This window comes from Atta cephalotes, assembly GCF_000143395.1.
Source record: "Atta cephalotes unplaced genomic scaffold scaffold00028, whole genome shotgun sequence".
NCBI lineage: Eukaryota > Metazoa > Arthropoda > Insecta > Hymenoptera > Formicidae > Atta > Atta cephalotes.
This window is the reverse complement of record NW_012130092.1, coordinates 497,861-511,464: the sequence shown is the minus strand read 5'-3', so window position 1 is coordinate 511,464 and position 13,604 is coordinate 497,861. Positions and strand designations below refer to the sequence as shown.

Here is a 13,604-nt window from a genome sequence, read left to right as displayed (position 1 = left end):
AGAGAGAGAGAGAGAGAAAGAGAGAAATTAATAAACGCGACATTATGACGTGACCAATTATAATGTGAAAGGCAAAATGATAACAAAGTTCATAGAATAATTTTGTGTTGATTTGACAAAGATATAATATATTTAGTTTCATGCAAACTATATATACTAATAAATCTAAAGTTGGATAGATGATGGTTATGAGACGAATCATGCTTATTCTAAACGATGATAAAAGTTATTCCAAATAGATTAAGAAATTGACAAATCAATACAAACGCAAATTTTATTTGTATCTGTTAAAAATACTTATCAACTTTGTCCAACATTATTCCAGTTTTGAACTGGCCGAAATTGAAAAGATAATTTAAAGTGATATAAAGCACATTTTTTTCATATTTGTATAATTAATAATACGATTATTAATTTTATTACTTCAATATCATTTGCCATTATTTATTTTTCTCTATTGTTATTTATTATCATTTAATTAATTTATCTATTCACTGTGAACAACTACGTGTATTATTGCTTATCGAATCAGCAACATATCCGTAAATAATTTTTTAATTAACGCGCGTAGCGTATTCCTAGCAGCGTGTTGCAGGGGTGAATGTTTACGATGCTTATATAATTTATAATAAAAGGCGGCGAAGGGGAAGTAATATATCCGTGAATAAACGTCCGAGGAACACCATATGGCGGAAGATACTCTTTCCGACAAGACTTCGCAAAAGCGTGTTAATAATTCGTGGCGTGGAAACACGACATGCTCGACCGGAACCCGGTAGTCGATCGATCGCCACTGTACCGAACTAATGCTCGCGGCTGTGTCTGTCGACTCTCACCCTAATCGCGAAACCGATTAATTCCGCCGTTATGTCGCACTTAATTTCGTATCTTTCAACGCTGCAACAGCACGCTCTGACCGCAATATCATGCGTGATGAATTTGATAAACAATTAAATTAGATTCAAAATAAAATGTTAGAATATTAATTTAATTAATTATATCGATTAATATAGTGCATTAAAATATAATCTTTAAATTAAATTAATAATCTAATAATAAAATTAATAATGTTTAATTAATGATTTAATTAAAGGCATTCTAATTTCTCTTTAGATTTAATATGTAATTCTAAAGTCAATAACATATAAGTATCTAATTTCAAAACAATCATATAAAAGATATTTAAATCTCGATAGCTTGTATAAAGATATAAGCTCTTCTTTTGATATATATCAACATATTACAGATCTCTACACATCCCGATTAGAATTTGTGTCAGGTTAATCTATGTTATAAGGACCTAATTTAGTTGATATAAGGTAATCCTAAATAAGATACACCTCTATATATATATATATATATATACATATATACATATATATATATATATACATATATATATATATACATATATATATATATGCATATATATAAAAGAAAATCTTCATCAGGTTTGAGTATATGATTGACTTTTGTAAAGTTGTATATTATAAGAACCTGATTTGATTGATCTAAGATAATCCAGAATAAGATATACCTAAAAAGGTTCTCTTCATTAGGTTTAAGTATGGTTGATCTCATTTCTAGTACGCAGCCATGCCACGAAATGGACGGATTACTCGTAAGAAGAAACGTCCACAAGTTCTATAAGAAGAAAGTATTAACAAAGTCGATTTGGATAATCTCCTAGAGATTATAAAGTTTCTTCGAAGCCTTCTGAACCTCTAAAATATATGTTTTTTTTTGCTTCTTTTAGAATGTGATGTTAAATAGCATTTGAACAATTGCCAACATAGAAATTTATCCAGTGATTTTAGCAGATCCTAGCTAGGTTGACCTTATTTCATTATCAGATCCTGATGAGGATCTGATAAGGACTTTATTAGGTCCTGGTAAGGACCTCATCAGAATCTGATAAGGCTATCCGGATGAGAATCTAACTATTACGTTACATGATTAATCAGGTCCCGATGAACTTATCTTATCAGGATTTAATAACGAAATAAGGTCAACCTGATTAGGACCTGCTAAATCCTTGGATAAATTTCTAGTCGAAATAATGTCAATAATAAAAATCATTAAAATTATTGCCAACACATAGTGTTATTCATCAATATGATACGTATGATAAAATTAATAAAGCTTCGTGAAGCTCATATATATAGCATATCGATTGTAGGACAAATTGAGCTCTTCAAGGATTTGACGCTGATCCGCGGATCGGTTTAACCATGAGGGAGATCTCTCGGCAAGATATACCAGGCTGCTTTCCTCGTTAGTATCTCTCTGTCCAACGGATTAATTAATTTATCCGTATTACGGTATCGTGGCGCGCTTAGTAACACGAAGGATTACAATGTCGGTCGCGAGGTCGCTGCGAAAGCGATCGAATGTCGGATCGGCTGAACATTTACATCCGCCAAACGATAAGATCGTTATTGCTGATTGGAATTTTCAGACGCGAACATACGGTAATCCAATTGTTCGCGGATGCTGCAGTTGCAACGCGGTTCGCCGCAGCCTATTATTGCGCATTGATGAAACTGTGCGACGAGGAGGACGTCCCCATTAGCCGCGTTTACTGCTCCGCCCGTTCCCCGCATGCGTCCCGGCAGCATTATTATCATCGAACCGTCGCGTATTATTGTCAGCGAACGTCGCGACGCGAGAGCGAATAATAAATTACGGGCGATCGATCCGTCGCGCGCGACGCGGCGCAATACGCTGGGATTCTTTCTGTTTGACGGAACGTTTAACGCGAATGAACGACGACTTCACATTGAATTCCTCCGATTAAAAAGCAACCGTTTTATTTATCAAAGCTCGGATTTAGCAGATGATTTTTCCTTTTCTCAAATTAAACTTTTACATTTTGATATCTGCTGAATTGCATGTGTCGCAACAAAAACGTTTTATTGAATTGTTAAATCTTGGTACCATCTGCATATTTCGTATAATGAGAAAATTTATTACAAAATTTCTCAATAAAGTCAAGCAATTTAATGATTAATTCTTTCATACATTTTTGTAGAATCAATTTTTTTTATATATATTTAAAAAAATACATATGCATGTATCAAGATATTTTCATAGAATTAAAAACCATGTGCTTTTGTTTATATTTAAAAGAAATGTGATAATGTAAACACATTAATGAACAGACTGTATAATTAATATTTATTTAATTAATGTATTTATTTTAATGACAACAAAATTTATCATATAATCATAGTAACGTGAATACTCTTTTTATAAACTTTTAAATAATTTTGATAATTTTATTTATTAATAATCTCGACTTACGCTTAATGTATGCTCTTTATGCATACGACAACATATATGTATAACGATCCTTTTGAATATTGGGATGATCTCCCCGTTTCGCATCGCGTCTATCCCTATCGAGCTGAACGTTAATACCAATTAATTAACCGGGAATCTCTGAGCTTAACCCATTACTGGCCCTTAACCCACGGTCGTCGTCCTAGCGCACGTGTTCGCGAAACGCAACGTGCGTGCAATAATCGCGAACACGCCCTTCAAAGTGCGCTCGGTGATCCCTCTCTCTGACCCCGTGATGTTCGCCAATCATGAACAAATTGAAACTGGTACACTTAATTACACCGCGGATCAATATTATTTGCGGCTTAGCTCGCGACTGTGTTAGTGTTGCCTTCCAAATCTATTCGTGTTACAAGGTTTATGTCACATAAAATTTGTCAATTTAACCGAGAATGTATGAATTAATGTGGAGTACTTGAGGAATACTTTACTCGGCGATGTTATTATTTTCTTTTATCTATTCTAAGTAGAAATAATAAAGAACGATGTAAAGTTTCGCATTTTAATTTATTAAAATTATGCAGCTATTTATTCATTGATTAAAAACTATTATAAAATTAGTTTCGTTAAAATATAATGCTCTTTACACTAAAACAAATGAAGATTAACATTGCAAAATTTAATTAGCGCGATAAGAATTTAAATTACGTAAAATTTATTAACTAATTATGTGTTTGCTAGATTCTAATATAATTTCTAATATAATAAACAATTTTGAGATTCTCTATAAGAGATACGATAAAAATAATGTAATAATTAACACATCTATTATTAAATTATTTTACTGTATTTTTTATCAGATCATAAAATTGACATATGAAATATATTAAAATTTAGATAAAGTATAATGATAAAGTATAATATAGATAAAGTATAATATATAATATAGTACATGTAAAAATAATCTTAACATAGCACAATACTGCTGACAATTGTCAGAATTGAAAAGCATGAAAAAATAGCATAGTATTAATAAGCGAACGTATGAGAAATATAAACCCATATTGAATTGCAATTCATTGAGAGATAATTATGTTTATTAGCTTTACAGCGTAAATATATTGCCATGCTGGCACATTTGAATATACGAAAATGCGGAAATCCGGAAAATAATGGTATTTTGCCATAATGATAATCACTATTTTCTCATTACCTATGTTATACAGTTTCCTATTATCGTATTATTATAACGATGAATAATATCAATTCTGCTTTTCCTGAATTCGTCGCCATAGTCATATTTGAATCTTTTCAAACTAAAATTCAATCGACTAAATAACTCGGTTTGCCAATTTTTGCCTCATTTTTCAATCTAAAACTCGAAATAGAAAACTTTATCTTTAGAGTACAGACAATTATTATCGAGATCTTAAACGCAGCCGTTGTCATAAGGTATTAATCATAAGTTCCTATATAGAATCGGTCAATTGATGGACTTAGAATCAATCCACGATCCCTGAGATTATGTCTGTCTATTCTTGTAGCAGCTATGACTGATTAAATCTCCGTTACATCGCAAACTTAACTGCACGATGAAAATTTTTGGAAAATACCGGTTTTTCGCGTGATTTTTTGCTCACAATGCAAAAAACTTAATTAAAGAAAGACGAACGTTTCTAAATTTGAAAAAATAATTTTACCTGAGAGATGTTCAGTTCAATATCAGCGAAAAATTTGCGAAAATGGACAATAATACAATGATCGACGGCATAGTTGATTCGATCATCAGAAAGGTCGAGATACTGTCCAAATCATAAATTTGTAACTATCACGAATGTCAAAATTGGATTTTGCGGGATATTACGGATTGAAGCGGCAGAAAGAAAAATGTAATGAACATTTTATCGAATACAGAGAGAGGTAATGGAAGCGTATAACCGTCTGGCATGCACTTCGGCAAAATTTGACGTTAACTCTCGTTATATCGGATATCGGAAAATCAAACAATTTTATCCAATCACGTTCTATGACTTTTCGACCTGAAGACCTTCCGAATCGAACTTCCATTTTGCGATGAAACATCGTTCACTCGCAAAATGCATAGTCGATTTTATTCAGTTACAGAAAGATTATTTCTAATCCTGTTTCCCCACCTTCATCGATCTACTCAGGAAATATGATTAATCGAACAATCAACACTGATATGTCCGTTAAAATTTTTAGGTATATATTATAAAACTATCTAATAGACGTCGATAAATATAATAGACTGTGCGTAAAATTTTTCCGTATATACCATAAAATTATCTAATCTATTTTTATAACTAAAATAGTATTTACTTAAAGTGCAGAAGTAAATTTTTAAAATTTAACGGAAGCGAAAAAACAGAAGTTCTAGTGCAATCCAGTGTGCACGATAAAAGCAAATCTTATATTTAAATTTCGTTTTAACATATATTAATTTAAATAAATCTTTAAAAATTCTTATTTACGCAGTCTTTTTTTCAAATATAAGTTAGAACTAACTCTATTAAATTAAATAATTGTAGTTTAACTATCAATTCATGTTTCTAATGAGTTTTAAATGAATAACTTTTATTCACATATTTAAATATTCTATTTTCCAAAACATAACACTAGCATTAAACAAGATTAACTATAAATAATATTAAAATCAATAAAAATAATATTAATATCAATCATCGTAAGAAATAATAAAATAAGTAAAAATTACGTAAAAAAGCTGGTATTAAATTTTGATATGAAAATTTCGATTCTATAGTCTTATCGACAAGTTAGTACACGAAGTTCCTCGACATTATTCAGAATCCTACGTCTTATTCAATATGTTCCCACAATTACCGGCGAGAGCTTAAAAGATAGTTTCCGATAGTTACGCTATCGCTACCATAAACGTCACTCGCACGTTGTTAAACGCAGGAACTGGCATGCGATGGTTAATTATCGCCGCAACGAGAAACCGTGGTCTATCGACGAGACTCGGGAACCGCCTGGATCGATCGATCGACTCGTTGTCGCGTTCACAACAACCACGGGACCGCGGAAGATCTAAGATTCGCGTATTAATTAAGAGATCGACGTCGGATGCGTCGGCAATTAGCAAGCAAACAGAAGCGAGATGCTGAGAATCTTCCATTGAAGGAGATTATAACGGAGTAACTCAACTTAGGGAGACGCCATCAAACATCTTAGGACTTGTTAATTGCAGAAATCTGCGTTGATTAATCGAAAAGGTAAACTCCACTAAGTCTTCCGCATATAAACAAAAATATTATTTTAAAAACAGATACGTAATAGTGAAACGTAAAATTATAATTAAATACTAATAATAAATTGCATAAAATTTCAAAATTACTTTTGTACATAATAAATAATAGAGAACTAATCAAAAACATATTAACAATTGTTATAAAATTTTACAATAATTATATTGATCCTACAATAATTATATTGAACAATATTTTTTTACTAGACGTTCTATGAAGAAATTCTCAATTACATTGAGAAATGAGATATGAAACTTTGATTGGTCCCACGATTTCTGCTCTCACGGGACCTGAGGCCATATTTGTGCGGCGCTACCGGCAGGGACGTCGATAGGCATGCGTAAATATATCAGCGACGACCTCTCATCATGACCCTTAGTCACGGATTCCGCGCGATCGTATATAATAAGCAGCGGAACTTTCATTAACAGCTCAAGCGAAATTTCGTACGTCGATATACTTTAATACCGCAATTTCTATCATGACCATATAATAATTCGTTTAATCTGCAAGACATTATTAAGTATAAACCTTATACAAAAATAGGCCAAACAACATAAATGAATAAACAATATAAATGAATAAACAATAAAAATAAAACAAGCATAAAAAGAAGCAATAAGTATAAATGAATATGCATCTTGCTAAAATTCTAAAATAATGCTATCTATATTTAATGGAGAATATTAATAAAAATTTTTAGTAAACTTTAATAAACTAAAGATATGTTCTTGCACTAATTTACAATATCTAAATCAAAGTTAAAATATAAACATTTTTATATAGAAATATATATAATTAAAAATAAAATACAACAAATTTAATTTAAAGATCTAATTATTTTTTAATTCTATACAGATTTTGTCTTAATAAAATATGAAAATAACAATCAAAACACTAAAATTAAAAGTTGCACGATAGCTTATAGCTATTTAACTTTTCTTAAATAAATTTATTTTAAATTTATTTTAAATATTAGCCAAAAAATAGATTTTCGGTTATTAATTTAGTGGTAATTCCTTTATATAATCAGACGTCAATCAGTCAATTATTAAAGAGTTGCTACAAGAAATTTATACGTCAATTTATTCCAATACCAAAATGCATCGGAAGGTTATTTACCGGCGCATTCGCACAGTGACTGTTGGTGCACGTGTAAATATCTTAAGGATGACCTCACGGTACGACCTGAGAAGTTCGTATTCGACTGCACGTTTTACCATTATATGTACATGTATACGTATAAGTGAACACGATCATTAATTAATATCTTCCGGGACCGAGACGAGTCATGAATCAACGCCGCTTCACGGTGTCTTCTCGCGTCGTGTCGGCAAGATTGTGGACGAAATATCGTTGCCGTTGTGTCGTGGGGATGATTATAGGAATGATAAACAATGCGATACGATTATTAATCACCGACCAGCCGATGTAATTAGCTCGCGCAAGTCAATGCACCCGTGTGAAAAAATTTATTGTGAAAACTGACATTGATTTGTATTATCTATATAAGAAATAGCATACTTTCTAATTTAAAATAACCGGATATATATTACAAATTCGTGCATAATTTATTATCTTAGAATAATTTTAATATATTCATGACAGCAAATAATATGTGAATAATTCATTTTTATTTACACTTTGGAATTTCTTGTTAATTAAATTACAAGAGTAATATAATTAAATCTTGAATTCTTAAATGGATTATTGATTTTAGTTGAATGCGATAATTTAAATGTAAATGTACAGATTTTTTTGTTAACTTTTGGCTAACATAAATTTTTTTTATTAGAAAATTTGCTATAAAACTATATGTTAAATCAATATTATTATTATTAAAATAATTTATTGTTTCAATTGAAAATCAATAGTATATTGATTTTATTTTATTATCATTTTAGTAAAAGAGATATTCTGTCTATAATGTATATTACGTCTTATCAATTACTAATTATTGTTTATCAATTAACATTACATATTTCAATTAACATAACAATATCTCAGAAATTATGTACATTTTTGAAACACTAAAAAATAGGAATTTAATTAATTAATTAGATCTAATTATAAAGATAAATAAAACTTGCAAAATTATGGTGTCTAATATATTTAGATGAATGAAGTTGTGTCTTGATGTTTTTTTCTCTACGCCATGAAAATCGAGCTATTGTCTCGGTTAGTTATATCGGTTTAATTGTATCAGTTAATATTAAAGCTATAATATTATAGCTAATATAGTTAATATTAAAGCTATAATATTATATCTATATATAACAAGCACGTGCGTCATATATTGCCACGTGTCACATGTAAGAATGCGCCTTCGCGCTATAAGGTCGAATATATGAAATAAAAGAACAAAAAGAACCGAAAGTACGATCAAAATCGATCGACTGATAAATTATGCAGGATGCGAAATGCGTCGGCGATGACCTCGTCCTCTTTTTTTTAACCTCGCTTCGTTGATTCGTATATGGCAGATATTTTATTGCCATTTCTCTTCTCGTCGCTCACACTTCGATTACTTAGATGCAACGAAGACTTCGCGTTTGACATATATGATCATAAAACTGTTCGCATCTTCAATTTATGATATTATTTATTTTAATATAAATATTTTTGATATTTTAATATCAAATATTCATTAATTTTAATTATTTTATTCGATATTACAAGAAGTTAAAGCTATAATATATTTTGAATGTGTACGAGTTAACTTTTCAAATATTCGATATAATTTTATTAATATTTATTTCCATTTATTTTTATTAATTTTTTACAAAAATTTTTATAAAAAACTTTTATTTTTTTTATATTATTCTATTCGATGTAATATATTACATAATAATACTTTTTTTTAGAATATCATAAAATGTCAGTAGTTATAGTATTTGGCATTGAATACTTACAAAAAAAATATGAATAACCTATTAAAAGTAACAATAGCTATTTCTACATGATCACAGTTCGAGTGATGATTTCATGAAACTAATAAAATAGTTTTGCGAGGAAATAAAATAGAAATGTGCTAGTAATATTACAATACTCTGTCGTGTCGTCGAAATGTGAAATGTGTGTCGTCTGTTTTCATTGAAAATAAAACATTTAATTTACACAAAAATTCTACTGTTTGAACTTATGTGAAAATATTTTTCGCGCTATCTCAGAGTAATCAATATGCAAATAGAAAAGTAAAATAGAGAAAAAATTTCTATATTATTCTATAATAAATTATGAAATAAAAAAACTTTTATCTCATTACGATCCAAAAAAAAGTAATAGATATAAACATTTATTAATAATACATCAAATAAAAGTAATAAATAAATAAATAAATATATATATATATATATATATACATATATGTATATATAATATATATTACCTCAGGAATTATCAAAATCCAATACATATAATTATAAATATTTATAATATTATTATTGTGTCATTGTTATCAATTTTATATTATATTTGTAAGATATATTATGTAATTTTAATTTTTACAAAAACTTAATTAATTTAAAAAATTACTATTTTATTTTAATTAAAAAAATAAGTATACAATATAATTTTGTTTTATTATATCACTCTTGATGTAAGAATATCAGATATTTCACTGTGAATTGGCAATTGATAATCAGAAATTAGCTAAGAAAATATATTTATAAGTTATAAGTCAATACAAAACCAATATTTAAAAAAAAGTTTATTTATTATTAATCAAAAATTTATCCCAAAATTATATATATTTGATTATCATTATGTACAATGAAACACCTTGTATATTTTTACATCATGATATCACTTACTATATTATCAATATATCTAGCATATGCATTTGTTTTCCTCTTGTGTATTCTTGGATCAGTTTTCTGGATCTAAATAAATCTTTTCCTTGCGATAGTAAGTGCACGCTCACGTAAATCGACTTGACCTATCGAACAAGCTGATCGAGCGTTCGAGAAGAACATTAGCAAGGCGCGCTCGAGGCGAGGTCTTTCCAAGATAATCCATTTCCGTTGAAATAGCAAAAGGCGTATTAACGTCGCGAACTTCACAAAGACGAATCACAAGCTACCCGACTCTGGATGTGCCATTCCGAATATTAAATGTCCAAAGTAAGGTTACCATACACGTCGTCGTTTACTGATAAATCTCAGAAGGGTAGCACGAGTCGCGGATAGAGATTTCGCGTTTACAGTGCTGTAAATAATAAATTTATAACGAGATATAACGTTATGATGTAAAAACGTAATGTCGTGCCTACCGTAACATATAGATGTAGCAGTGGAAGTAGAAGCGTGCATATATAGATGTGTGTGCTTCGCTTCCTCCTTTCCTCTCTCCCTCTCTCCAATATTATGTATATACGTTATTACTCTATAAATATTATTATCTACAATAGGCCAGCTATATTTATCGTTACTTTCTCCATCAAGAGGACGGTGACTGCCGTTCGTAATCGCGAATGAGAACGCATTTCCTTTCTACCCGCGGGTAACTAACGTTAGCAAAGTTCTGAAAAATAAATTAGTGAGAAAGCTTATTGATGGCTTTTGTATAGAAATCTCTATATGTAAGAGAGAAAAGATTCGAAAGCAATGTCTAGGGCATAGAGAGTGAGAAATATAAATCTTTCAGTAAATCAATATCCAGATTAGAAAAGAAAAAAAAGTAGTAGAAATTCAGTCCGTGCCAGGAGGATTCCCGTTCGTGATGATCCAACTAGCGATGCAGCTGTTCTTCTGTGAAAATTTCATAGGGATCGCTTTAATAGCGATGCACGATAATGCACTATCCATGATCCCCAATTCTGCGAGTACACGCCATAGGTTTTTTGGCCAGGCCGTTGACTCTATCACTTATCGCGAAGCCAATTAAATAGCCCGTTGTAACGTTGTTGTATCATGTTTTGATTCACGAACGTGGTAATCGTATGGTGATCGCGATTAATTTAACGAGCATGCCCTATGATGATCGAGGAAAACTTTAGTATGTACGCGGGCGTATGCTTTAGTGGGATGATGTGCATGTGCACGTATGCAACTACTGAACTTTGCCATTTGATCCTACTTTGCTCCGTTAAGTTCAGGGTTGCTGAACTCCTTGCCTTTAGCGTTGAAGAGATTGAGGAAGCTAGTAGCGTTAAGCGTCAAGCTATGTTTCGCTAATCGATGACTTTATAATGCTAATCGTCTCGGTTATTTTGTATAGAAATTATCTATTATCACATAACTATGAGGCAGCAGAGATTGGATAACTTTTATTAGATAATTTTCAACTTGTGCGCTAAGTTGAATATTACCTCGTTATAATATCACTTATTCATGTAGTTCGATTATCCTAATATGCTATTCTCTAATATCATATTTTCATAAAATTTATTAATTTTAGATAATTTGTCGAGTAATAGCGTAACCACTAGTATGTTGATAATTTTATCGAATTATATAGATTCCATTAATAACCTCATTATGTAATAATTTTATTCTAAAGATTATTTTATTTCGAAATTTCAATAAAGATTTGAAAAATTTCAATAAAGAATATTCTATATGAAATATAAAATATTTTTTGTATTAAATTGCATAAATCAATTATGATTTAATACAGTAAATAAATTATCGAGTTAATTAATTTCGAGCACTGACCTTCTTGAGGTGTCCTTTATTGGTGCCCACGAAGACCACAGTATAATCACCGGTCGAAGTGGCCGCCACAGCCGTCAAGTGAGTCTCGAATGTCAAAACTGCAGTCGCACCCATCGGCTCTTCACCGCCTAAAGGCGTATTCACATCGAGACCACAAAAGTCTTCGCCGATCGTTTGCAGTTTCTGTGAACAAAAATAAACGAGATTCAATAAGTTATATGTGGAGAGTATGTACATATTTGATAATGGCAAATATCGATTATATGATTAATCTTAAATATTATGAATAGCAGCCATAATTTTATCGATTGATTGCGTGTAATACAGTTATTTATAAATGTTTGGTATGTAAATTATCATTTACAAATTAATATCTGTGTCATATACAGTACAGTTTAATTAATTGCAATGGTAAATGAAATAATAATTAAACGTAATTTCAATATTTTCAATTTAATAAATGTCACAAAATTGTGATAAAAAATATATTAATAATAGATACACATATATATGGGAAGAAAATTAACTTTAATTATTTCCATTTATTTTTATAAAATATTTAATTTGTATTTATTATTTTTAAACAAATCATAATTAAAATTTTTTTAATTACATTCATTGATTTGTTTATTTTTTAGGTCGTTTAGATGTAATATTTAATATTCCTCTTTCAGGAGTAAAATAAGATGCAAGAGAAACAAAAGTATCCTAAGGTTAAGAATTAAAAACTTACTTTATAATGACTAATTCACTGTTTGAGGAAATCACATAATTTTACTCGCAGATTCTTAACTTCGCGTTAGAGTGCGTTAGAGTGCGAAGTATAACAACATAAATCTTGTTTTGCACTAATAAGAAATTGCAAAATTGCTCATCCTTCTGTTCTACATATCTATATGTAAAGTGTTATTAAAATCTGAATTTTCTGTGGAGTATGTTGTCTCTTCTATACAATATACTCTCTCATCAGATGTGAAATTATTATCTTTTATCATAATTAGAATAAAACGATTCTTTATAGTTTATACACGCTGGCATTGATTTATAATACAAAAATAACACATCGTTAAAGCAAGACTTATAAAAATAAATGTGTTACAAAAAAATAGTTTTTAAAACGTAATAAAAAAAAATAATTCTATTAAAAGCATCTAAGTTTTAAAACACTTTATGTATCAAATCGTATCATAATGTACATAATTATAAATATGTAGAAAATATTGACATTAAAATTTTATACTAAAATATTACAAAAATTATTATTAAGAATAATATACATATTGTAATAAAATAACATATTTTTGAATAATATTCAAAAATTCGAAGAAAACATTCAATCTAAAAAAAGAGTATAATAAATAGTTATATTTAGTACAATAAA

At 29.7% G+C, this 13,604-nt stretch overlaps 1 protein-coding gene across 1 annotated transcript in view; it reads right to left on the bottom strand.

Annotated features, from left to right (window-relative positions):
- Positions 1–12,400, bottom strand: part of LOC105620626 (plexin-A4) — a 71,274-nt gene extending 58,874 nt beyond the window's left edge. Inside the window, exon 1 of the mRNA XM_012202116.1 lies at positions 12,224–12,400. Within this exon, the coding sequence (XP_012057506.1) occupies positions 12,224–12,337 (114 nt within the window). The 5' untranslated portion in view covers positions 12,338–12,400. The remainder of the gene's footprint in view (positions 1–12,223) is intronic.
- Positions 12,401–13,604: the final 1,204 nt, after the last annotated feature.